The sequence below is a fragment of the Cricetulus griseus genome, chromosome 5, assembly GCF_003668045.3.
Source record: "Cricetulus griseus strain 17A/GY chromosome 5, alternate assembly CriGri-PICRH-1.0, whole genome shotgun sequence".
Taxonomy (NCBI): domain Eukaryota; kingdom Metazoa; phylum Chordata; class Mammalia; order Rodentia; family Cricetidae; genus Cricetulus; species Cricetulus griseus.
Window position 1 is genome coordinate 112897982 of NC_048598.1, and position 26493 is coordinate 112924474.

The 26493-nt window shown below is 41.0% G+C and overlaps 1 protein-coding gene across 3 annotated transcripts in view; it reads right to left on the bottom strand.

Annotated features, from left to right (window-relative positions):
- The window catches only part of LOC100751845 (SUMO-conjugating enzyme UBC9-B), a 213836-nt gene that overhangs the window by 140125 nt on the left and 47218 nt on the right, over nt 1-26493 (bottom strand). The window contains exons 1-3 of one of the 3 annotated variants that reach the window (XR_003485983.2): nt 20896-21710; nt 20335-20415; nt 20174-20250 (exon numbers count right to left, since the gene is read on the bottom strand). Coding sequence is in view for 1 of the 3 variants with exons in the window: in XM_027418650.2 (XP_027274451.1) it covers nt 20335-20415; nt 20896-21113 (299 nt within the window). In the remaining 2 variants the exon portion in view is untranslated. Of the gene's footprint in view, nt 1-20173; nt 20251-20334; nt 20416-20895; nt 21729-26493 lie in introns of those variants that run through there. The other 2 variants (XR_004770304.1, XM_027418650.2) reach the window with 2 other exon arrangements.

A 26493-nucleotide genomic window follows, 5' to 3' on the forward strand; every position in this document is an offset into this window, starting at 1 on the left:
CTCCCACTCTTTCAGGAATACTTACTTTCTGTTTAACCCTGTGCATGCATGCCTCACCCTGCCTCCTTCCTTTACCTTGAGGGTCAGAAGTAATTCTTTAGTAAATTTTGGTGCTTGGCTACATGCAAGCAAATTAGGTGCCCCGTGGAAAGACCCACTAGTAGATAACAGACTTGAGTTGGATCTCAAGACCAGAATTTCAGGACTGTTTCTGGAAATAATCTGCTGGGACAATTGGGTGAATCCCTCATAACTTTGAGTTTGATTATTCCTACCTGAAACACAGACAAAAAAAATTATAAATAACCAAACTTTTTATCTCCCATATCTCATTGCATATTGTAAGGATTAATGAGAAAACCACAGTAATGTTAAAATAAAACCACTGCATTCCAAGAGTCTATGACCGGTCCATTGTCATTGTCATAGTCATAGGCATGGTTGCCATCATCATCATCACCCTCATCTTGACTCCATTTAGCAACTCAACTATTTGTGTTGCACTACTGCCACCTACCGGTAGAGCTGAATGAAAAGGAAGCATTCTTAAACATAAGGGGGGTTTACATTTGCTTCAATGGGTATTCACTTGGACTGAAGTCAGAAAATGTGCAAGCAAAAAAAAAAAAGTCAAACAGAAATGATCACACTTGTTATACTTGGCAAGTAGGATTCAGCCCCAACCTTGAATAAATGGGGCAGAAATGAGTCCAACGTCAAGATTAAGAGAAATTCCACCAGGTGGTCTCATCCATTTTTTATTAGTCCAAATGTGTTTTGCATGTAACAATCCATGCTCCTATTAACTTCCAGGCATAAAATGGAAACATTTAGGGCAAGCTGTGGACTGGCTGTCAGAATTGAAGAAAGTGCAGCATTTTGAAATACCCGAGACAGAAAGCTGGCTCTGCTGGCACCAGAAGCTGTCAGCAGCAACTGGTCAGTGGGATTGTGCAGGGTGCCTGGCTGACCATCTGAGTTCCAGACTCTACAGTCACTCCCAAAGGAGCTATGGTTTTTCCTCACCAGCCTGACAAGGAGACAAACGTTCTTTCTCCTCTTTCCTATCATTGTCAGAACATTCCAGTTAGACATTCCATGGGGCAATAAAAACTTGCCATTTGTACTTTTCATTTCCATGGTGAATTTCTTATGGAGGTGTGCCAGAATTCTTATAGAAATATGATTGACCTACACTCAGGAAATGAAGCAATGGTTTCATTTAGGGTCCATAAGTGAAACCTGCCCATTTAAATATGAATGTCTATCTACAGACAGTCAATACAGCCCCAGGTCCAAGGGCACGAGGGCAGAAATGTTTTGTCAAGACAGCTGAGGAAGACTTCTGCTTCCCTTCAAAAGCAAGGAAATCCCAGGCCAAGCCACTGAAATATCCCTTTGTCACACAATAGTTTGGGACTTGATAAAGATGGCAGGTGAGCTTGGAGAGTGGCTGGATTTATGAACCTTTAGAGTAAGAACTTGATATATTTTAATGTACATTAAACTAAGAATAAATTTTCAATATGATGGAAAGTCTTAGAAAAATGAGAACTTACACCTAAAGAAAAACAGAGGGCAGAAATATAAACTGGAAAACTCTATTTGGAGAGCTGTTATGCTCACCACTATGCCACCAACACTACCCAGGAGAAACTATTTGAATTCATAATTTTCAAACAAAAATTGTATTCCCAGCTCTGTCATGGATCCAAAAAGGGCACCTTTAATTTTCCCCAACATTCAGGTGTTACCCATTCAGTCAGTAGCTAGTATAGCTGGAATCCAGACTGTTCCCTCATTGGCTCGAATTCTGAATGCCTGGTCCACAGCTTGTGGAAACCTTCTGAAGACCATGCCTGCTATAACCAGGTGGAGCCTGGTTAGTAGAAGAGTCAGTACGAGTGAGCCTTTTAAAGTGATACCTGCTTCCCACCTGCTTTCTCCATTTCCCAGTCTGCTTGCAATGTAAAAGCCAATGCTACACACTCCTGCCAGCATGTATTGGGGTGTTTCCAGTTTCCATGCCCCCACAACAGTGATAGATCTCCTGATATCATGAACCAAAATAAACAAACCCTTCCTTCTTGTGTTGTTCTGTCTGGTATTCCATCACAGCCATGCCCTTCCCGACTGGTGATTCTAGAAGAACACTGATTTCCAACTGAGACTAGTTAGATTATCACAAGTTTACAATGGAAACAAAACAGTGTATGTGGTGTAAAAATAACTGTAAGCCTTGAAAAGAGATTCTGGAAGGGCTCTAATAGTAAGGTAAGAATAAGAATAGAAACAAGAATTATAATAGTATCAAAATTATCCATAAGAATAAACATGAGGGTGAGTCGTTAAAGAGGCATGAAAAAGACATTTTCAATTCACACTATTTGCATTATGGTAATAAGTTTTGTTCTAAGTATAATAATGTGTTTACCACTGAGGTATTTTGCGAGCCTTCTGCCTGTATGCTAATGTGTTTAAGGCATTGTCTAAAATTTCCAGATACTTGTGTTCAGAATGGAATCAAGAGAGTTTTCAGGATCTCAGTGAAGTCTGCAATCAATATCTAGATATTTGGAGAAATTCATTTCATTATATGTATAGGCTTTTTATCATGCTCTACTAATAAGTAAATATCTAGGATGATATATTACTTACTTCTGCCTTAAAGTCACTGATAGGTTCACAACATCAATAAGTCAGATATGAAGCAAACATCAGGTTGTTAATTTAAAACTCTTTCCTACATAGATGAGCCTTCAGATACTAGAACCCATTTTGTAGTTATAAAATAGCCCTACCATGAGGTTTTGTTAGCCCTTGACAGACACTCTCAGTAGGACTGGTGGGACCCCACTTGGCCCACATAGATGAGGATGCTTTCCTCATTTCTGCTCTCCATCTGCAGGAAGACACGGCACTCTATTTCTTTCTGGGGCTTTATTACTTCTATAATATTTCCAAAGTTAGTTCTGTGTTGCTAAATGTATCTGCTTCACTTTCGCTATCCATAATGATTCCCATCACACTGACTACCTGGTAAAGATCTGACAATCCTTGTCTTTACTGATGCTGTGGCATGAATTGGGGTTTATTGTACCAAAGTGTTCTTTGATTTCTTAGTCTATACTCAAACAACCTTCAACAGAACAAACTTAAATTCTTGACTCATGTGTCCTGCACAGGCAACAGTATGGCTAGGCTGACCAGGCAATACATCCAAGTGCTACTGGATCTCATATGTCTGCTTCTCTTTGATTATGAACGTTCATTTCCTGTTGGCTTAAATATTCCTCCTCTACATTATAGCAGGTGTGATTCCCTAGATCAATAAACTAACATTCTAGCAGCTTCCTGACTTGAAGACAACAATGTTTCTCCTAGCTTAGGTTTGCAAAATCCCATGAAAGAACTAAGATATGTCAGAGTGTGTTCATATCCAGTCTATGACCACAGATGGTTGAGAACTACCATTGGCTTACTTTGGTTCACATCATCTTCTATCACTGAACAGTCCCAGGCTGTTTCCAAAAGTAATTGAAGGTTGTGTGTGATCGATAGGAAAGTTGCCACAATTTAGAAATTTTCCATAAATAATCCAACTTACATTCAAAATATAGTTATAAAATGAGGAAGTAACTGTATAAAAAGATCCCAATACTAATATTATCTACCAGAAGATATGACTTGTTCTAGTTCCATCATTACTACTGTGGCAAAACACCCCTGAAGGAAAGCTACTTAGAAGAGAAAGGGATTTCTTTGGCTTACAACTCCAAGGCACAGTCTATCATATCAAGGAAATACCAATGGCAGAAGCTTCTAGCAGCTAGTCACAGGGAGTGCATGCAATTTTATTTGCTTACTGTGTTCAACTCACTTTCTCTTATACAGTCTAAGATCCTCTGTCTAGGCAATTGTGATACCCTGTTTGTACTCTAACAAAGTTTTTCTGAAGATCAGAGGCAAAGCTAGCCACTAGTTAACCACAGAGGTCTGGAGGTCTGTGCAGACAGACAGGAAGTGATATGGCTGGGTGGAGAGAGGAGTATAAGGCCGGAGGGGACAGGAGTTCAGCCTCTTTTCAGTCTGGAGATTTTGTAGAGGGAAGAATTCTCTGGCTGCTTTGTTTCTCTGATCTTTCAGCTTTCACCCCTTACTAACTGACACCAGGTTTTTATTATTAAGACCAATTAATAGTCACCCACGATAGGCCAGGTCTTCTCATATCAATTAAGACAAATCCATTTCCAGACATGCCAGCATGCAAAAGCACGGTAGACACTCCCTATTAAGACTTTCTTCCCAAGTGATTCTAAGTTGTGTCAAGCTGACAATTACAGAGACTGTCACACTGCCCAGTTTACTAAATCCCAGCTCTGTAAGTGTTCAGCATCTACACTCTACATAAGAGCAGTCTGGTGGAAAGCTAACAATAGTACAATACGTGATTCTGATTCAAGTCCATCATAAAGCAATACAGTTTTTAATTGTTTTACTTGGGGGGGTTATAATATAGTTACATTATTTCCCCTTCCCTTTCCTCCCTCATAACCCAACCATATACCCATAAGACTTTCTGTCTTTCAAATTAATGGGCTATATTTTCATTAATTGTTGTTACTATACACTGTGATGGTTTGAATGAGAATTACCCCTGTAAGCTCCATTGAATGCTTAGCCACCAATGAGTGGAACTGTTTGGGGAAGTTTAACGGGCCTCGGAGGTGTGGTCTTGTTGGAGGAAGTGTGTCATTGGGGGTAGGCTGTAAGATTTCAAAAGCTCACTCCTACCTAGCTCAGTGTCTTTCACTCTGCCTACTGCCTGTAGATCAGAATATAAAGTTTTTAGCTACCACTTCAGTGCTATTCCTGTCTGCTTCCTGCCATGACAATCATTGGAATAACCTTTTGAAACTATAAACTAGCCCCCAATTAAATGCTTTCTTTGTAAGAGTCGCATTGGTCATGGTGTCTCTTCACAGCAATAAAACAGTAACTAATATACATACATATGCATATACGTGTAAGTATATGTGTATGCATATATATTCCTAAATAGGAAAATATACCCTGCTCTGTCTGTATGGTGTTACTTTTACATGTTTCTCAGAGCTGAACATTTGCTATTAGAGAACCAATTTGTGTGTTCTTCACTGGGGAAGACTATTCCTCCTACTCTCAGAATTTCTTAGTTTGCCTGTAGTCCTTTGTTTAGGATTGAGTTCTCCTGGGCTTTCTCACATCCCTGTTAGTAGGATCTTGTTTAGCACATGTTTAGGCAGTCATGTTGGTGAGACTTTATGACTTTAGCTCCCAACATTCCTGGGAGACACAATCTCACAGCAAACCCTTTCCTTGTTCCTCTGACTCTTGCAGTCTGTCTTCCTCCTCTTCCACACTGATTCCTGAGGCTTAGGTAAGGGAACTGTATTACTGATTATCAGTTTGGGCTGGGCTCCATTTGGATTGGTTGTAGTCTTCTGTGATGGTCTCTATCTTTTGCAAAGAGATGATTCCTTGATACAGGTGGAAGGAATATTGTTTTGAAAAGTGTACGGTTCATCTAAATTGCTTTCTGTGTACAAGTGACAAATTTCTGTTTCTGTGCTACAATTTAAATAGCCAAAGTCACACATGCCTGGGAAACTAAGAGGTTGGAATGAATTTTGTTGAGCTTCTGACCCTGCTATGGCTTATAGATTAATGGCAATGAATCAAATTGTGTCCGTTAGTCACATCTTTTTCTCCTGGGTCATGATTAAAAACTAGATTGACAGCTAAGTGTGATCACGCAATGATAAAACTTCAGTGAATTAAGTCTTCGGACTGTTTTATGAATGGAGACTGGGAGACAATTAAGAAAAATATGGATATATAGTAAAACTCTTAAGCATATGTGACAAGCCAGAGAAACAACCATGAAATTACTATATGGTGAAGCGACTGATGGAAGCTAATTGGAAGGTTCATAGATGTTTTTACCCAAGAGTAATAAAAGTCTTGACAAAACTGAAATTATAACTTTCTTTTCTTTATAAGAAAATGATATGTCTGGTCCCATCAGTAGACAGGAAATTTTGCTGTGTGCTTCTTGCTGAGTTATTTTTCTTTAATGGGAGAAGTAGTTTCTCACTGAGCCAATATTTTCCCCAATCTCTGCTTTCTTGTAATCAATGTCACACATTTCCATCCTTTTTAGGTAATAGCACTCCATTTCTCACAAGGATCACTTTGGTTTTTTTTTAATACTTTATTTTATGTATAGCACTACAATTTACATATTCTATATATATGTTTTGTATTTTTTTAATTTAAGCATTTTAAGCTCACTTTATTTTTTTAAGTTTCTGAGTGCTTTGCCCTCATGTATGTCTATACACCACATGTGGGCCTGGTGCCACCAGAGGCCAGAAGAGGGAGTTACAGACAGTTGTGAGTCACCATGTGGGTGCTGTGAATCAAACCCAGGTCCTCTTGAAGAACACACAGTGCCCTTAACAACTGAGCCATCTCTGTAATCCCAAAACTCACATATTCAATAACACAATGATGTAATATAGTTTCAAACAAAAGAAACTTTTCTTCCCACCGAAGCAATTTTTTAAGATGGCTTTTTTCTCCTTCCCCAACCCTTCACTTTTATTGAACATAGACTTTTTTCTCACATAATACATCCTAATTATGGTTTTCCCTCCCTCAACCCCTCACAGTTCCTCCCTAAATCCCCACCTGTCCAGATCCACTCCCTTGCTGCTTCTCATTAGAAAAGAACAGGCTCCTAAGGGCTAATAATATAACATAAGAAAATAAAAATATAACAAGATTAAACAAAAACTATCTCATCAGAGCTGGACAAGACAATCAGAAGGAAAAGAGCCCAAAAGAAGTCATAAGAAGCAGAGATCCAAATGTTCACACACTCAGAAATCCAATAAAAATACTAAACTGGAAGCCATAATCTATACACAGGGGACCTGGTGCAGACCCATGCAGGCTCTATACATACTGCCTGTCTCTGTGAGTTCATATGAGCTTAATATGCCTTTTTCTAAGGGGATCAAATGTATTTAGTGACTAGTTGTGTTTTAATCAATGAAGTTAAAAATAAAGCCTGAATTTCACAATCACCACCTCAAAGAAATAACACATGTTGGATTGTTTTGCAACAGAACTTTGTTTCATGCTACACTTTGTGATGGCTTATTCTAATCCACTTCAAACACAGAAGAGGGATGTCAGATATAAAGATTCATACCTTCTTCTAGAAAGTTCCAGAAGCCCCTGGAGCTAAAACTCTAAGAGCAAATCATCAAAGCCCAAAGCAGCTCATCTTATTCCAACCAACAGTCTCATTTTGCCCCACTAATAAACTTTTTTAATTATTTTTATTAGTTAAAATTAGAAACAAGCCTGCTTCACATGTCAATCCCTGCTCCCTCTCCTTCCCTTCTTCCCCACTCCCTACCAATCCCCCACCCCATCCCCCCTATGCTCCCCAGGGAGGGTAAGGCCTCCATGGGGATCTCCAAAGTCTGTCATATTATCTTGGGCAGAGCCTAGGCCCTCCCCCATGTGTCCAGGCTGAGGGAGCATCCCTCCACGCGGGATGGGCTCCCAAAGTCCTTTCTCACTCCAGGGATAAATACTGATCTACTACCAGAGGCCCCATAGAGTGCTGAGGGCTCCTCACTGACATCCATGTTCAGGGGTCTGGATCAGTCCCATGCTGCCCTCCCAGACATCAGTCTGGGTTCATGCTTGTGCTCCCCCTTGTTCAGGTCAGCTGTTCCTGTGGGTTTCACCAGCTCAGTCTTGATCTCTTTGATCATCTCTCCTCCCTCTCTGCAACTGGGTTCCGGAGTTCAGCTCAGTGTTTAACTGTAGGTGTCTGCCTCTGCTTCCATCAGCCACTGGATGAGGGCTCTAGGATGGCATATAAGGTAGTCATCAGTCTCATTATAGGGGAAGGGCATTTAGGGTAGCCTCTCTACTATTGCTTAGATTGCCAGTTGATGTCATCCTTGTAGATCTCTGAAAATTTCCTTAGTTCCAGATCTCTCCTCAAACCTACAATGGCTCCCTCTATTATGGTATCTCCCATCTTGCTCTCCTCTATTCTTCCCCCAACTCAACCTTCCTGTTCCCCCATTTCCTCCTCTCCCCTCCTCTTCTCCCCATCTCTTTCTCCCAGCTTCCTCTCCCCTACCCCCATGCTCCCAATTAGCTCAGGAGATCCTGTCCCCTTCCCCCTCTCCAGGGGACCATGCATTCTTCTCTTGGGGTCCTCCTTGTTTCCTAGTTCCTTTGATGATGTGGATTATAAGGTTGGCAATCCTTTCCTGGATGTCTAAAATTCATATATGAATGAGTACACACCATATTTGTCTTTCTGTGACTGGGATATCTCACTCAGGATGGTTTCTTCTAGGCCCATCCATTTGTCTGCGAATTTCAAGATTCCATTGCTTTTTTCCGCTGAGTAGTACTCCATTGTGTAAATGTACCACATTTTCTCTATCCATTCTTCAGTTGAGGAGCATCTAGATTGCTTCCAGGTTCTGGCTATGACAAACAATACCATGAACATAGTTGAACATATATGTCCTTGTTGTATGAATGTGCATTCTTTGGATATATGCTCAAGAGAGAAATTGCTGGATGTTGAGGTAGACTGATTCCCATTTTACTGAGAAACTGCCATACTGATTTCCAAAGTGGTTGTACAAGTTTGTACTCCTACCAGCAATGGAGGAGTGTTCCCTTTTCTCCAGATCCTCTCCAGCATGGACTTTCATTGGTGTTTTTGATTTTAGCCATTCTGGCTGGTGTAAGATGGTATCTCAGAGTTGTTTTGAGTTGCATTTACCTGATGGCTAAGGATTTTGAGCACTTTCTTAAGTGTCTTTCAGCCATTTTAGATTCCTCTATTGAGAATTGTCTATTTAGTTCTGTACCCCGCTTTTTAATTGGATTGTTTGGTGTTTTGGAGACTAGCTTCTTGAGTTCTTTGTATATTTTGGAGATGAGCCCTCTATCAGATGTGGGGTTGATGAAAATCTCTTCCCATTCTATGGGCTGCCGTTTTGTCTTGCTGACTATGTCCTTTGCCTTACAGAACCTTCTCAGTTTCAGGAGGTCCCATTAATTAATTTTCTATCTCAATGTCTGTGCTACTGGTGTTATATTCAGGAAGTGGTCTCCTGTACCAATTTGTTCAAGGGTACCTCCCACTTTCTCTTCTAAGAAGTTCAGTGTGGATGGATTTATGTTGAGATCTTTCATCCATTTGGACATAAGTTTTGTGCATGGTGACAGATATGGATCTATCTGCAATCTTCTACATGTCCGAATCCAGTTATGCCAGCACCATTTGTTGAAGATGCTTTCTTTTTTCCATTATATAAATTTAGCTTCTTTGTTAAAAACCAGTTGTTCATAGGTGTGTGTGTTAATATCAGGGTTTTCAACTCTATTCCATTGATCTATCAGTCTATTTTTGTGCCAATACCAAGCTGTTTTCAGGACTATGGCTCTATAATAGAGCTTGAAGTCAGGGATGGTGATGCCTCCAGAAGTTCCTCTATTGTACAGGGTTGTTTTGGCTATCCTGGGTCTTTTGTTTCTCCATATAAAGTTGAGAATTGTTCTTTCAAGGTCAGTGAAGAAATGTGTTGGGATTTTGATGGGGATCTCGTTGAATCTGTAGATTGCTTTTGGAAAGATTGCCATTTTTACTATGCTGAGCCTACCTATCCAAGAACATGGGAGATCTTTCCATTTTCTGGCATCTTCTTTAATTTCTTTCTTTAAAGACTCAAAGTTCTTCTAGTAAACTTTAAGAGAAGGCTCAATATCAAAGCATATGTTTCCAGAGCGGGGGCAATAGCTCAATGGGTAAAGTACTTGCAGATCAAGCATGAGGATGAGAGCTCAGATTCCCTAACATCCACATCAAAGCCAGGCATGGTGGTAAATACTAGTCCAAGCACTAGAAGAAGCAAGACATTCTGGGACCAGTCTAAATGAAACAGTGCATAGATCTAGGGACTAGTCTAATCTCAGGGTGAGTGAACAGACACTGTCTCAATAAAATAATGTAGAGAGCAATAGAGGTAGATACCCAAAAGCAACTTTTGGCTTCCATATGCAAAAACAGATACACATATACACAGACACACAGACACACACACACACACACACACACACACACACACACACACACACACACACGTCCATGACAAATTAACATAGGCGATGATTTGTGCCTGGATCAGGCTCCAGTAAATAATTTGTGTGAAGTTCAGGAGCAAAGATACATTCACATAAAAATTCACATGTCATTAGATCAACTTTACTGGGTAAACTGGGCATGGGGATGGTAATGGCAAGGGGCGGGGGAATGAGAACATGAGGAAAAGGGATGGTCAAGGGGCGGGGAACAGATACAGTGGAAGAGCAATGAAAGAGATATCTTAATAAAGAGAACCACAATGGTGCTAGGGTAATTCTCAAATATCCACAGGATGACCCTGGCAAGGAAGACTCCTGGCAATAGTGGAGAGGATGCCTGAACCGGCCTATTCCTATAATCAGATTGTTGAACACCCCAACTATCATCATAGAGCCTTCATCTAGTAATTGATGGAACCAGATGCAGAGGTCCACAACCAAGCATCAAGATGAGCTCCAGGAATCCAGTTGAAGAGAGGGATGAGAGAACATATGAGAACAGGAGATTAAGATCATGATGGAGAAATCTACAGAGACAACTAAACCAAGCTTGTGGAAACTCATGAACTCTAAACCAACAGCTGTGGAGACTACAGAGGACCTAACTAGGCCCTCCATATGTGGAAGACAGTTGTGAAGCTTGGACTATATGAGGGACCCCTGGCAGTAGGACCACAATACAAACTTGGTAATGAGCTAGCTTGTTGGAGCCTATTCCCTATGGTGGGATGCCATGCTCAGCTTTAATGCATGGGAGAGGGACTTGGCCCTACCCTAACCTATTGTGCCAGATTTTGGTGACTCCTCATGGAAGCCCCTACCTGTAAGGAATAGTGGAATAGAGGTGGGCTTGGGGGAGGTAAGGCGGGATCAGAGGAGGTGTTGGATTGAGAACTGTGGTTGGAATGCAAAATGGAATTTAAAAGAATAAATAAATTATAACAAATATTCACATATCAGATTATTTGAAAAAGACATTTCCCAAGTTGAAAGGCACAAAGTCAGATGCCACCTGTGACTCTCCCATTAACTTGGCCTCCTGTCTTAGACACAGAAGGCCATCATGACAGCCATATGGAGCACTAGATAGTTGTCAATAGTAGAATTCCTTCAGTATAGTCTCCAGCATATATCTCCTACCACTGTTCAGGCCCTCAAATATTTGTTAGACATACTCTAAATCACTAGAGAAGCAGGCCTATACAAAAGCAAGACGGAATTCCTTCTCTGTGGAATTTATATGCCTGCAAGGGAGAGCCATAAATTAATATATAAACCAACAAACAGGTAGGTGATTGCAGATAATCCTTTCTACAATGTAAAGAACCCTAAATGGCTCAAAACAACACGGGAAAATATATGAGGTGACTTCAGATTGGAAGATAATGGGAAGACCCACTAGAGAATTACATTTAAACTGCAAGTTTAATGCTGAGAAAAAGCCAACAGGCAGGGACCTAAAAGAAGAGCTTCTAAACCCAGGAAATAGGAAGCAAATGAAAATTGGCTGAGATGAGACTGGAGAGATGGCTCAGTTAGTAAAGTGCTTGCCTTGCAAGCATGAGAACCCAAGTTTGGGCCCACGAAACACACATTAGAAAAAGGAGGAGAGGAAAAGAGGGTGGGAAGGAGGAAGAGAGAGAAGCATGGTGAAACCCATGTATAAGCCACTGCTGGGGAAGCAGAGATGGGCAGATCCCTACCTCAATGACTGTATAGCCAACTTGGTAAATTCCAGGCTAGTAAGAAAATGTGGCTCAGGCAACAAAGTAGGTGGAAGAACCTGAGGAACAACATCCAAGGTTGGTACACACACACACACACCACAACCACACCCAACTGAAATGAGAAGGAGTAAGCTGGCTGAAACATGTTGAAGAGAGAACAGAATGAAGTAGAGGGAAATAATAAAGTGTGTGAGAGAGGGCATATAGCACCCCAGGGAGTATAACCCATTACCACCTACAGCCTTCCATTATTACACATGGAACAATATGTTATAAAAGTTAATTTACTCTTCTCTCTCTTTGAGTAGACAGTTTCTTAAGTACACTATATCTTATTTGTAGTAATAATTATAGCTTCCATTTATTGAGCTATACCAGGCACTAAGCTAGCTACTTTGCATACATTATCTTCCAATATTCACAACAACCCTGCCAGGTAAAGTATTATTAACACAATTCTACAGATGAAAAAAAAATCACCTAAGTGATTTATTCAAGGCCAAAAGCTAGCTTGTGGCAAAGCTGGCACTTGAATCTGTTTTCTCTCATTCTGAAATCTGACCTTTTTCACTTTGCCACACCATCTTAACCTTATCTCAATTACTCATTGCTAGTTCTAGCTCCTTTCATGAGGCCTGAGCATGTAAAGGAGGCAAGGATGCTCAATAAGTGTCCCTAGGGCTGATTTGGGGTGAATGAAATGAATGGATGCAAGCCCACACAAGAGAAAACTGAACTCCGAAGCTTTGGGGGAAGGGGACTTTGAAACCCACTCAAGGGGACAATGAACTCACAAGACCATAGCTCTAGGGAGACTTTGCATGACGACAGATGGGCAATGATAGTTGCCTTCTCTCTCAGGAAGAACTGAAAGTATGGTAGAAACTGTCAGGGAAGGGACTGTACTTAATAAAACTAAATGGAAGCTATGGGGGTTCCTGAAAGCTAATGTCTGACACAGTGACACAGCTGCATATCGTGTTCTGAGAAAATTAATAGGATTTTAAAGAGAGAGGCTGCTCAGTGTGCTTGCAAAATGGAGATACAGAAGAATGCACTCCGGTGATGAGGAGAGTAGAGCAGAGAGCAAGAGGAGGATGGCACTGTTGTAATTGCCAGTAATTTTTCCCCCTCCTCCTCCTGACTTTAATTAGGACACTTGCGAGACACACACATTTGTAAGAGTGACAGAGCTAATTGAAGAAAACCACATGTCTCATCAACAACCAAATCAGGAATAATAATCAAAGCAGCAGAAGCAAAATTGGAAGCCATGGAGCTGTCAAATTCAGAAGGAACTCAAATACAATGAGGCATGTAATTTAGAAAAAGTGAGAGGGCTACACAGAAGCATTAAAAATGAGACATGAAATAAAACAGTTAACTCAATGCAAACTGAAACGTTCACTCCCACAATCTGGTCACAATTAAATTTGGTTGGAAATTCACCTAGCCCTTTCTGCTGTGTTCTGGGGGTGTGAGGGAGTGCTGTGTTACTCCACCTCACTGCCTAGAATGCCCCAGTTAAGTGAAAAGTCATTTCCTCCCTCCCTGAGCTGTTGTTTTAGCCAGGGTAACTATTGCTATGATGCAACGCCGTGACTAAAAGCAACTTGGGGAGGAATTAATCTATTTGACTTATACTCCAACCTCATTGTTCATCACTGAAGGAAGTCAGGACAGGAAATCAAGCAGGTGAGGAACCTGGAGGCAGACCCATGTAGGAATGCTGCATACTGGCTTGCTCCTCATGGCTTGCTCAGCTTGCTTTCTTAGAGAACTTAGAACCACCAGCCCAAGGGTGGCACCACCCACAATGAACTGGGCCCTCCTCCATCAATCACTAATTAAGAAAATGTTTGCCTAAAGCCCGACCTTCATGGATACATTTTCTTAATCAATGTTCCCTCCTCTCAGATAACTATAGCCTGTGTCTAGTTGACATAAAACCAGGCAGCATAATTGTTCATTCATTCACTCGTTCTTTTGTCACACACTGGTCATTTCTGTCCCCAGTGGAGCTGGAAAAGGACAGGATTTATCCCTAACTCTTACGATTGCTTGCATTCAGGAGTCATTGCTGAGTCTTCCTTCATCCTCAGTGTCCACACTTACAAGATGAAGTAGCAACTCAGATTGGGAAAAGATTCTCCTTACTCTTTGAGCTTCTTAATCACTGAACATGTGTTCCATGCTCATCATATTTACATGCAGCTCCTCTTCTCTCAACAGCTTCCTTTCCTTGCAGCCAACAGTGTCAAGACACGGTTCCATTCTCATCTTGAACCCACTATATGGAGGGGGAGTAATATTTGTTTCAAAGATATGCAAGTGATTTGAGCTGGAACCTCGGCACACTCAAATATCTGGAAGGAAGAAGGTGCTTGCTCTTCTTATGAGGTGAATCTTGAGGCTGTTTATAAATGACCTTCCTACCACAGGGAGTTAGAGGAGGATGCCTGGAAGAAGCTTCCAGAAAGACACAGAGAAGATGAGTATATAATGCATTATATACATTATATAAATCTTTATATAATGTATATTTATATACATTATATAAATCTTGATGAAATTAGCCATTTCTGATTTTTTTTCTTGCTTGCAAACAGTTCTAATCATTCATTGATGTAGCAGTAAAGAAAATAGCAAAGGAGAAAGGATAGTATCTGACACAGTGGAGTGTAGGGGAAACAGTGGAGCATATTTTGAGTGTTGAACACACGGTCCTCTTAATACTACAACATTTTCAGTAACACTATTTTTCCTCATTTTACCAACCTAGAAATAGAGAATGAAGAATTTGCATAAATTTTTCAAATTCTAACAGAAATGAAACCAGAACCAGAATATCTTTTGGAAGCTCTTGTTCTCAAAAATCTATTGTAATGGTAACAAAAGGAGTCTATAAGAATCTCATTACTAAATGTATTGCATTTGTCGATGGATAAATAGAGAAAAATGGAGTGATTCCCTACTTCATTCTTCTCAGCAGACCTCTAAATCTTCCTGAGAATTTCATTTAGGCCTTTTTGTCAGCTCTAGTCCCTCACATATTGTTGTGGTTTGAACTTGAAATGTCCCCTAAAGGTTCATATACTTAGGCTTGGTTGCCAACTGATGAGATTTTTTTAAGTTGATTGGATATGAGGACTCTGATTTCATCCATGGATCAATTTATTGTTGGAATTATAGTCTTTTGGCATTATTGAGGACTGGCAGAGACTTAGAAGGTGGGTCTGACTGAAGTAAGCAGGCTGCACCCTATCTGCTGTCCTTGCAGCCTCACTCCTAATGAAAGACAGTGTGTCTTTAAAGAGTGTCATGTCCCTACCACCATCCTGTCTCTTTCTCTCCACTTCTCGGTGGATGTGAGGCAAACAACCTTTTCTCTCATTGAGATCCAGCTACCAAGATGTTCTTCTTCACCAGAGGCCCACGGCAATGGATTAAATCCAGAAGCCAAAATGCCTCTTCCCACCTTATAAGTTGCTCTCTCAGGTTCTGTATAAGAGAAGTAAAAAGCTTGGCTAGCACACATTTGATATCACAGATTTCCAGAAGTCCTCTGTAAGCATAAATCTGCAATAGACGCACAAGGAATGTCACCATTTGGGTTCCCTGTCACCTAAACATGTATGCATAAAAGGAGGTGCAGTCTCTAGCTGAGAAAGAGACCACTCAAAGAAGAATAGGGTGTTCCACTGAAGCATGTAAACATCCGAAACTAGCCATACAGAGTTACAACCATGCTACTTTTGAGATCTGGTGTCATGACCAGTGCTAAACAGTCATGTTCTAATGCTATCACTGATGTCAGAAGTTTCCAAGTCATTCTTGAACTTCCTTTGCTCATCCATATCACCTGTATTTATACCTACTTCCAAACCCTCATTGCTTTCCATCTCATGCCCACCCCACCATGCAGGAACTCCAGAACTTGCCAAGTACCACACGCTACTCTTCAAATGTGAGGCAGCGTGAAGGTGTGAGCAAGAGCTGGGACAATGAACATGGATGTTATTTTCCTCTAAGCAAGCTCTGTCAGGATGTTTGGGTTTACGTAGACTCACACAGGAAGATGGGAAAGGAACTTACATATCAAAGTTTTGAGAGAATTTTCACAGATTTTACACTGATTTGAAAAGTAACAAAGAGACGTTAGCCTCCACATAGAGTGAGGCTGCCCGGACTATAGGTAGGAAGACACCAGAAGCAATAGCACTCCCAATATGAAAATGAAGAGGAAGGCATGGGGCACCATGAAAATGACAAGCAGTATTCACTCAGCACTTATGCCACCACAGCTCAGCATCCTTTAGGTAGCTGTTAGGTAGACTTCACCCACATCACTGCCACCAGAAGCTCTACAGCCACTTCTTCTTAAATATCTTCACTCTTCCTTTGATAAGGCAGCAAGAGTGGAAGGGAACCACCCAATAGCTTTACCCCATCAGTATGGGCATAAAGAACCTAGGGAAAGGAACTTAAGAATGTCCCTACTGAAGTCTGGGAAGATGATTCAGTCAGTAAACTGAGAAACTGAGTTTGGAAGGCCAGCACCCATGTAAAGTTCAGGCACAGCTGGCCACAATGCTTCTGCAATCATGAAACAGGATTGCTGGGGAGATAGCTCAGTAGATAGAGAGATGTTGGCTATTTAAGTCACTAAGTTAAGGTCTTCATCACCCATATAAAAGTCAAGTGTTATAGTCAACACATCTGTAACCCCAGTGTTGGTGAGGAGTAGGGAAACAGGAGCATTGCTGAGGCTTGTTGGCCAACCAGATTAGCTGAAAAACAGTAAGTTCCATGTTTAATGAGAGATGCTGCCTCAAAGAGATAAGGTAGAAAATGAGGGAGGAATTTGCATAGCATCCTTCTCTGGCCTTTGCACAGGTGCATACACACACACACACACACACACACACACACTATGCTCCATACACATTCATATGGTTTTTATTTAGGTGCTGAGTATCCAAACTCAGGATGTAATCCTTGTACAGTAGGCACTTTATTTGTGGAGCTATCTCCCCACCCTTTAGAGACAGCTCTTCCTTTTAGAAGCCTTTAATTTTATTATACATATATAAGTGTTTGCCTGCATGTATGTCTGTGCACTGTACACTGTGTGTGTGTGTGTGTGTGTGTGTGTGTGTGTGAGAGAGAGAGAGAGAGAGAGAGAGAGAGAGAGAGAGAGAGAGAGAGAGAGAGCGCCCTGGAGTTACAGACAGAGAGCCCTGGAGTTACAGTTATAGACAGCTGTGAACCACCTGGTGGGTTTGGGGAATATAACCCAGTTATCTGCAAAGCCAGCAGTAAATTGTCTTAACTCCTGAGCCATCAGTCTAACCCATAGAGATTATTTTTAAGTGCTGTAAAAAAAGGAAATAACTAAAGGCATTCTCATGGATGTATACATATAAGGAGATGGTAGCAAAAGTGATTAAAATATTCATTTACCATGCACATTCAAATGTATACATATACTTTAGTATTCAGTCTGAGACAATTTCAGATTAAAATGGTGAATAATTGTTAATTATGACAGGAAAGTAAAATTAAACTGGGATTTGAAAAAGAAAACCATGGCATATGCTCATCCTGTATCTGTATGTCTCAACCTAATAATTTGGAACAGTAAAAATAGTAGGGAGGAAAGATAACAGGAAATTACTATACTAATGCAAGTAGCAAAGCTGATGATTAGTGGACTAGACCCACAAAAGTAAAAAGGGAGGAAGGAAACAATGTAAAATAAAGGGAGTAGCATAGGTTTTCAACTGTTTAGCCAAATTTTAAACATACATTTTCTGTTACACAAAGCAGAAAATAAGATTTTATAATAAAGGAAGAACACTAACCAGTATTGCTCACAATCCAAGTGTTCACCAATAGATGAATGAATAGAGAAACTGTCACATGGTCAGGCCTATTGTAGCAAGCTCCTACTCTCTGGTATCAATTTCTGCCCTAGCTTTGTTTCTGTTTCTGTGATGAAACTAATGGCAGGTGGTACTTCATCTTTCAGATTACACTCCATCCATGAGGGAACCCAACACAGGAACTGGAGGCAGAAACTGAAACAAAGGCCATGGAGGAATGCTGCTTGTGTTGTTTGCTTTCTGTGGCTTGTCCAGCCTACTTTCTTACACAATTCCCAGAGGCAGAATCATCCACAGTAGGCTGGGCCCTATATCAATCATTAATCAAGAAAGTGCCCAATGCCCATAAACGAGCCCACGGGACAATCTAATGGTGGCAATTTCTCAATTGATGTTCCCTCTTCCCAATTAACTTTGTGTCATGTTGACGAAAATTAACAAGTATGGGACTGTTGCATGTACACACACATACTAGCAAGATATAAATCCTATTAAATGTGTTCTGGACAAACAAAAAATAGGAAGATTTGGCGAAGGAGTGTGTTGCAACATTATGAAAGAAAGAAAATGTGATGATCCTTGGGACGCCTAAGGAAGCCAACCTTAGGGTTCCCAACCTCTCAGTACCCAACCAGTGTGATCTGCTTACAAAAATTCATCTAATCAACTTTATTCCTGTTTAATCTAACCCTCCTGCTAGAATAGGAGCTTCTGAGTCTGTCAAATCAAAACAGTTAGTGCTATATTTTGTTCTTACAGAAATGGATTAAGCATGAAAGACAGGAGGAGGGACAGTTGTGCTTTGCTAATGGCTACAGTCTTTGAAGAGACAATCGTATTTGGTTTCAGCATCTTCTTAACATCAGGGAAGAAATGAAAAGGGGAGAAGTCTCTGGGTCTCAAGAAGAAGACTCACAGCCTTGTAATCAATCAGATCATCACAAAGTCACTTTTTAGTATTATCTGAAAAAAATTAAATTTCCATTTACAGTATACATATACATTTACATTTCTTCAACCAAAAATGTTACACTTTTGTCCTAGTTGACCTCTCCTTTTTCAAAACCATAAGCTGCCCATCCTCATTTTGTCTAAATTCTAGATTAAGAACAAAACCCAAAGCTGAACAATTTCTTAATAATATAATTAATACACAATACAAAGCCTATATCTTGTTGGTCAAATAAATGAAAAGTCAAGAAAAAATGTTTGTAACTGATGTTTAAATGCAATTCTGTGTATTAATAGTGCATACTTACTTGTAAATCAAAGGAACTGTACTTTAATAATGTAAGATATTGCCCACCATCCACCACCTGAGGACCGCATTCATGGAAATGTGGTAAGTCACCTAGCTTCCTATTCAGGAACACATTAAAGGCTTCCATATGTACAAATGTAGTTAACAGTTCGTCACAGCAACAATCTATTTTCTGCACCACTGCCTCTAACTGATGAAATGAAATCTTTAAAGAAAAAAACTTCTTTGAAAACATAGAACTATAAATAAATGAAAACGTCTACCTAGGAAAATTGATATATATATATATATATATATATATATATATATATATCACAAACATTCCTCCAACTCTTGATGCTAGACCAAGATTTTTTAAAGTAATGACCAGCAAGGTCATGCTCCAATTCCAGACACCTCTTCTGAAATGCAGGTTCTGAGTGCAGCAGTGACAGGAGGAGACAATGAAGCTTAACTCAATACGACAGGTTCAAGCTAAGTTTCTATTTAGGCTTGGCACTGAACTTCATAGAACTGGGGGCCACAGACATGGCCCACTGGTTAACAGCACCTACTTCTCTTTCAGATGGCCTGAGCTCTGCTCCCAGCACCAACACTGGGTGGCTCACAACCATCTGTAACTCCAGCTCTAGGTAGATGCTATCTATGCCTTTGGCCTGTAGAAGCACTGCATTCGCATATCCAAACCCTCTCTCAGGTGCACATGCAAGCTCATTATTGAATTTTTTTAAACCTTTTAGAATGCATAGAGTGGTTTACAAACCAAGTTTCTTTTTAAGTATTCATTGCGATCTAATCAATGGAGAATGAAAGGAAACTACATGGAAAAAACAAAGGATCATATAAAACACTCAACCCTTCACTGTAGAAAGGCAGCTCATAGGTTATTTATTGTTTTTCCACAGAATACCACAGCCACCAATGACTGCCAAGAAGCAGAGCCTCCTCCTTGCCTGACCCAAGGCTCTCTGTAAATACTTTTTCCTTGATAGTAGAATAATCCCACCAGAGGCCAAGGATATAAAGATAGAAAATCAAAAAGTAACAACCCCGAGTCAGCCACCTACCAGCTCAATTCATTTCCTCCATGATGAAGTGAGGCAGCTTCAGGGCAAGAAGTAATGATGCCCCCATCCAATCAAAACTCCAGGGAAAATCAAAACAAACGAATGTGATTATTGGATTGGAGCTGCTATTCAGCAATATCTTTCAAATTTAATGTTCTTACCCACAGGGGAACACAGAGAAGCCTCTTGAGACACAACTCCTTCTCTCCTTCATCCCAAATGGAAATTCCACAATGCTAGAACTAGAGAGAGGGTTAACTTCAGCATAAATGTTAGGAGACACTTGGTAAGGTTTTACCAACCTACTTTGATATGCATGACTAGATTATTTGAGACTATTTTTTCTTTCCTCTGTCTTTTTTCATTGAAAATAGATTATTCTCTCATATAATATATCACAGCCATGGTTACCCCTCAACTCCTTCCAAATCCCCCCACCACCTTTCTCCCCCAGTTCCACTCTCCCTCCACTTCCCTTCTGAAAAGAGCAGGCCTCCAAGAGACAACTACCAAACACGACAAAAAAAAGATACAATAAGACAAGGCAACAGCTCTCATATTGAGGATGGACAAGGCAACCCAATAGGAGGAAAGGAGTCCCAAGATCAGACAAATGAATCAGAGACACACCCATTCCCACTGTTAGGAATACCATAAAAGCACCAAGCTAACAGCCATAACATGCATGCAGAGGACCTTGAACAGTCCCATGCAGACCCCACCTTTGTCTCTTCAGTCTCCGTGAGCCCGTATGAGCCCTGCTTAGTTGATTCAGTTGGCCGTGTTCTCCTGGTGTCCTCCATCCCCTCTGACTCCCACAATATTTCCTCCCCTCTTCCAAGGGATTCCCTGAGTTCTGACAGGAAGGACCCAACAGAGACCTCCAATTTAGACTCTCTCTGCACAAGGACTGGCTGTGGGTCTCTGTACCCTCCCTCATCTGCTGCTAGGGGATGTCATTGTGATGAAAACTGGAAAAGGTGCCAATCTATGAGTACTGCAGAATATCATTAGGAATCATTTCATTGATTCATTTTTCTCCTATTTTTCTACCCAAGGTCTTTGGGCTATTAACTCCATGCAGGCAATGTATGGCATGGGCTCTCTCTCATGGCATGGGCCTTAGGCTAACCAGATATTGGTTGGCCACTCCCACAAGTTCTGTGCCATCATTGCCCCCAGCACATCTTTCAGGCAAAATATTGTAGGTCAAAGGTTTTGTGGCTATGGTCCAGGTTTGTCGTTCCATAACTTTCAGAGTGCCTCTCCATGCCAAAGAGACTAGAACATAGGAGTAAAGTCTCCATGAAAGCACCACCTTGGCCTCTCTATATTCAATGAACTGTGTGAATGTTGCCCTCCACAATGGGGCCCCACTGTCAGTTTTTGGACAGTTTCTGTCCTGGCATCGGCCTGGATTGTTTAGGGATCTCCATGTGGAATGGGCTCCCAAAGTCCATTCTTTTGCTAGGGATAAATACTGATCTACCACTAGAGACCCTATAGATTGCCTAGGCCTCCTCATTGACACCCATGTTCAGGGGATCTGGATCAGTCCTATGCTAGATTCCCAGCTATCAGTCTGGGATCCATGAGCTTCCCCTTGTTTCAGTCAGCTGTTTCTATGGGTTTCACCAGCCTGGCCTTGACCCCTTTGCTCATCACTCCTCTCTCTCTGCAACTGGATTCCAGTTCAGTGCTTTAGCTGTGGGTGTCTGCTTCTGCTTCCATCAGCGACTGGATGAAGGCTCTAGGATGGCATTTAAGGTTGGAAAGTAGTCCATCTGCCTGTCCTGGGAGAGTCAGAGGTGGGGTAATGAGTTCCTAAGAACAAAGAATGGAGTCAGAATCAGGGTTAGACAGTGAGTAAGAGTTATTGGTTCTTTTCTGAACCTCTTTAGAGAAACTATAATGGCCTCAACACATACCTTGGTTCCTTTTGTGCCTAAAAGAGCCCCAATTTGCTCAGCATCTTAGTTCCTTTTGAGTCAGTGTGACAAAAATACCTGACAGAACAATGTAATCAAGGAAAGATTTGATTTGGCTCATGGCTTCAGAAGTTTCTGTCTGTCGTGGCAGGGAAGGTGTGGTGGAGCAGACCCATCCATGGTGACAAGGACAGGAGGCAGAGGTCATTCGCATCTCCGCCAAGAGGCAGAGAGAGAAGCCAGAACAACAGGACAGCTACAGCTTTCAAAATCCTGCCCCAGTGACTTTTTCCACTAGTTAGGCCCTGCCTTCTAATGTTTCGTGGTCCGTGAAAGCAGTGCCACCAGAGCAGTGCCACCAGCTGGGAACAAGAGCTCAAAACATGAAGTTGTAGAGAATGTGTCAGATTCAAACCTTAATACTTAGGACTCGTGACTTGTTGAGATGGCTGAGTGGATGCTATCCACACAAAAATTTATAATCTATACAACAGAAATTAGGAAAGAAGTCAGATCTTAGTGTATTTATAAATGTATACATATATGCATATACATGAGGTATATACAGATACGGGAGGGCGTTATATACATGTACATACAAATACACACAATCACACACACAAACACAGGTTTATACCATGTATTCTCATGGCTTTAAAATTCATCAAAACCTGAAATAAACCCATGGAATTGTTGTAGAGAAAAGGCCTCCCTTGCTAGGCACTTCGTCAATTATCTGACAGGCCATGAGATGGCTTCAGTCTATTTGCCCAGAGACTTCCCATCAATAAGCACCACTGAAAATAATTACAGCTTCATTTAAATAAGTGCTAAATATCCCAAAGCTAACAAAGGATGGAATTAAATGCAATCTTGGCTTCCTTTCCTTGGGTTTGCAAAGAACAGTTTCAAACCAGTGCCCAACACCCTGGAAGCCCTCGTTTGGTCTGAAAGCCATTAGAGCACAGTTATCAGCTAATGAGGCAGCAAGTGTTTGGAAGCAGCTTGAACTACCTCAGCAGATCCAAGTTCAAATAAGGCAAATTAGTAGTAAAATCAAATTGGTTTAAACTGTGAAGTGAGTGTGAAGACTATTCCCCTGAAAAGAAGTAATGGGTCAGATTACTGCACTGGGCCACAGGAGATGAGCTCAACTTGCAGGAGAAAAATAAATGCTACTCCTAATGAATTTCATTCTTTAGAAGGCAGTGCCTCCCATCTTGATTGTCTAAAGGCTTCATTCATGGGGCAGGGGTTGGGATAAGACACCCAGACAGGTAAGTAGCTTTGACTCCTCTACCAAAGAGATGTGTATTTTGCAAACTAGACCATTTGTGGAAATGAATGGGAGTATGTAATGTTACTTATTGCACAGGAATGGGGACATCTCAACTTTCTGACCACGTTGGGAAGAATTCCAAAGAACTAATGGGAGGGAGAAATCTGCTCTACCTGTAATGCTCATTAAAATCTAGACGTCTGCTTTGAGGTTTGAATAGAAGAAAAATGAGTATTACTTAAATGTGGTACCAAGGTCAATTTTTTTTAATTTCTTCCACTTTCTCCACTCTCATCTACATATTAAATGCCCAGGTTTCCTCCTCAGCAAATGGTAAAGAAGCATCAACTTCACATGTACTGATTTCAAAACTCAACTCATGGCCATTCACTGTATCCAACCCATATATTTTCCCTGTTTTATTCAGATGTCATCCTTTACATTTGAATTTCTTGTTGATCTACACAGATCATTGTATTTCACTTACAGTTTCATCTCTTCAAAATCAAGATCTGACAGAGTCTCTGTACATGACAGAAATCAACAAAACTGAATGGTTTCTAATCCATTGTCTCAGATTGTTTTTAGGAATTGAGACAGAGAGTGGCAGGCCAAAGGTCGACTGGAATCTGCTCATAGACGATTCAGTATGAGAAAGTGAAAGGAAAATGTGGTTCAGAGAAAATATGCCCTGAATGTGCTTTTCTCTAAGATTGCCAATCTTATGAGGAGCTCTGAAGTAGCCTCAGACTGTCCCACACTAAGACACAGACACCTAATCTCTGTATTCTCTCATCTATCTGTCTTAGCAGTCACCCACTACAGGAATGAGCAAAAACCTTGAGGTAATTGTCTTGTGTCTTAGGATAGCACTTAGTGAGGGATACTTCAGTGAGCCCTTGATAGATAGGTGTGGAGGAATAGGGTCCCTAAGAAGGGAGATTTCTAGAGGATACAATTGCACATACTACTCTCCTCTTAAACAGGCTTGTTCTCTGCTGTTCACCAAGTCCCAGCAAACTCATATGACTCATATCACCGAGCCATAGACATACATCTCTACATGAAACCATGCTGGATCTCATCTTCATCAAGCATTTCCACAAACTGAATTCACTATCTTTAGAAATATCTTCCCTGAACATGGGTGTCGGTTAGACAGCCTGGGCAATCTATGGGGCCTCTGGTAGTGGATCAGTATTTATCCCTAGTGTACAAATGGACTTTGGGAGCCCACTCCACATAGAGGGATACTCTCTCAGCCTAGACACACAGTGGAGGGCCTAGGCCCTGCTCCAAATGATATGACAGACTTTGAAGATACCTCATGGAAGGCCTGGGGAGCAGAAAGGGGATTGTATGGGGAGAAATAGGGGGCAGGGGAGGAGGGGAGGGACAGGGAACTGGGATTGACATGTAAAACAAACTTGTTTCTAATTAAAATTAAAAAAGAAATGGAATGTCTTGCAGGTGGGATAGATTATAGGTTGAAGGTTTTGTGGCTGGGTTGGTGTCCCAATCCCACCACTGGAAGTTAGCTGGTTATAGAAGATGGCTGGTTCAGGCTCTGTATCCTCCATTAATAGGAGTCCTCACTAGGGTAACCCTCATAGAATCCTGGGAGTTTCTACTGTACTAGGTTCCCCATTGCCCCAAGTCCCCTCCAATTCTAGTTGTCTCGTCCCATATTCCCTCTAAATTATATGAGCCAGAGGGGATAAGGACACCAGGTTGACACAGCCCACAGGATTAACTAAGCAGGTTGAAGGGGCCCACAGAGACTAAAGCAGCAATCATGGAGCCTGAATGGTTCCACATCAGGTCCTCTGCAAATTATGTTATGGTTGTCAGCTTGATGTTCTTGTGGGACTCCTAACAGTGGGAATGGAGAGGAGTCTGACTCTTTTGCCTACCCTTGAGAGCCTTTTCCTCCTAGTGGGTTGCCTCACCCAGCCCTGATATGAGAGTTTGTGCCATGTCATTGTAAGTGTGTTATGCCATCTTCATTTGATATCCCTGAGAAGCCTGCCCTTTTCTGAAGGGAAACAGGAGGAGTGAATTTGGAGGTGGGGGTGACTGAGATGAGAGGATAGAGGGAAAACTATAGTCAGGATGCATTATATGAGAAAATTTAAAAATTTAAAGAAATACATATTAGTATGCTATATATAACAAATAGTATTGTTATTGGTATGCATAAATAAAATGAGTTTGCTTTGGAAAAATGAGAGACAGAGAGAGAGAGAGAGAGAGAGAGAGAGAGAGAGAGAGGGAGGAACGAAGGAAGGAAGGAAGGAAGGAAGGAAGGAAGGAAGGAAGGAAGGAAGGAAGGAAGGGAATGTTACCTTCCATTTTCCTAGTTCATTGTTCCTTGCTCTTTGGCCTCTTCATATTAACACTAAACCTCGACTTCTATAGCCCTGAGACCCTGCAATGATCATCTTCATTTGGTATTGCCATTCCTAAGCTGCCTCTTACAGTCATTTGACCCTCTGAATTCAGACAACATAACCACAAAATTTTGAGACCAAATACTAAGTTTGACCTCTCACCCTCTCCCACGTGGAAGGGAAGAAAATATATGTTTCCCTGGTAATAAACAGCACTGTCTTCATGATATCCAATGCTTGTTTCTCTAGATAAGTTAGTGTGGAGGTGTTAAAACATGCATTATATGAATCATCTAATACTACGAACAAAAGGTACTTCTCACTCCAACAGCATAAACAATAGACCCTTAATCTCACAGTTTATGTACTTCAGGAATCAAGCTCAAACACTCTGGATGATTCTGCCTGAAAGTCTCTGATGAAACTGAAGTCAAGTTGTCATATATGGTCACTTTCTCTTTTGAAGACTCAACTGCTAGGGGATCTGCTTGTAAATTCACTCAGCCAACTACTGGTAAGAGTCAGTTCCTCAAAGTTGTTACTTCCCTCAATTTCCTCCTAAATATTGACAGTAGTTTCCTTCTGTCCTTAGTTCATCTAGAAATATGGCCAGTAGCATCCATCAATGTCGATCAGAAACACATGAATTTGGAGAGTTTGAGATAGAAATCATGAACCTTTGGTTACCTAATGTTGGAAATGATATCTTAAAACTTATGCTTT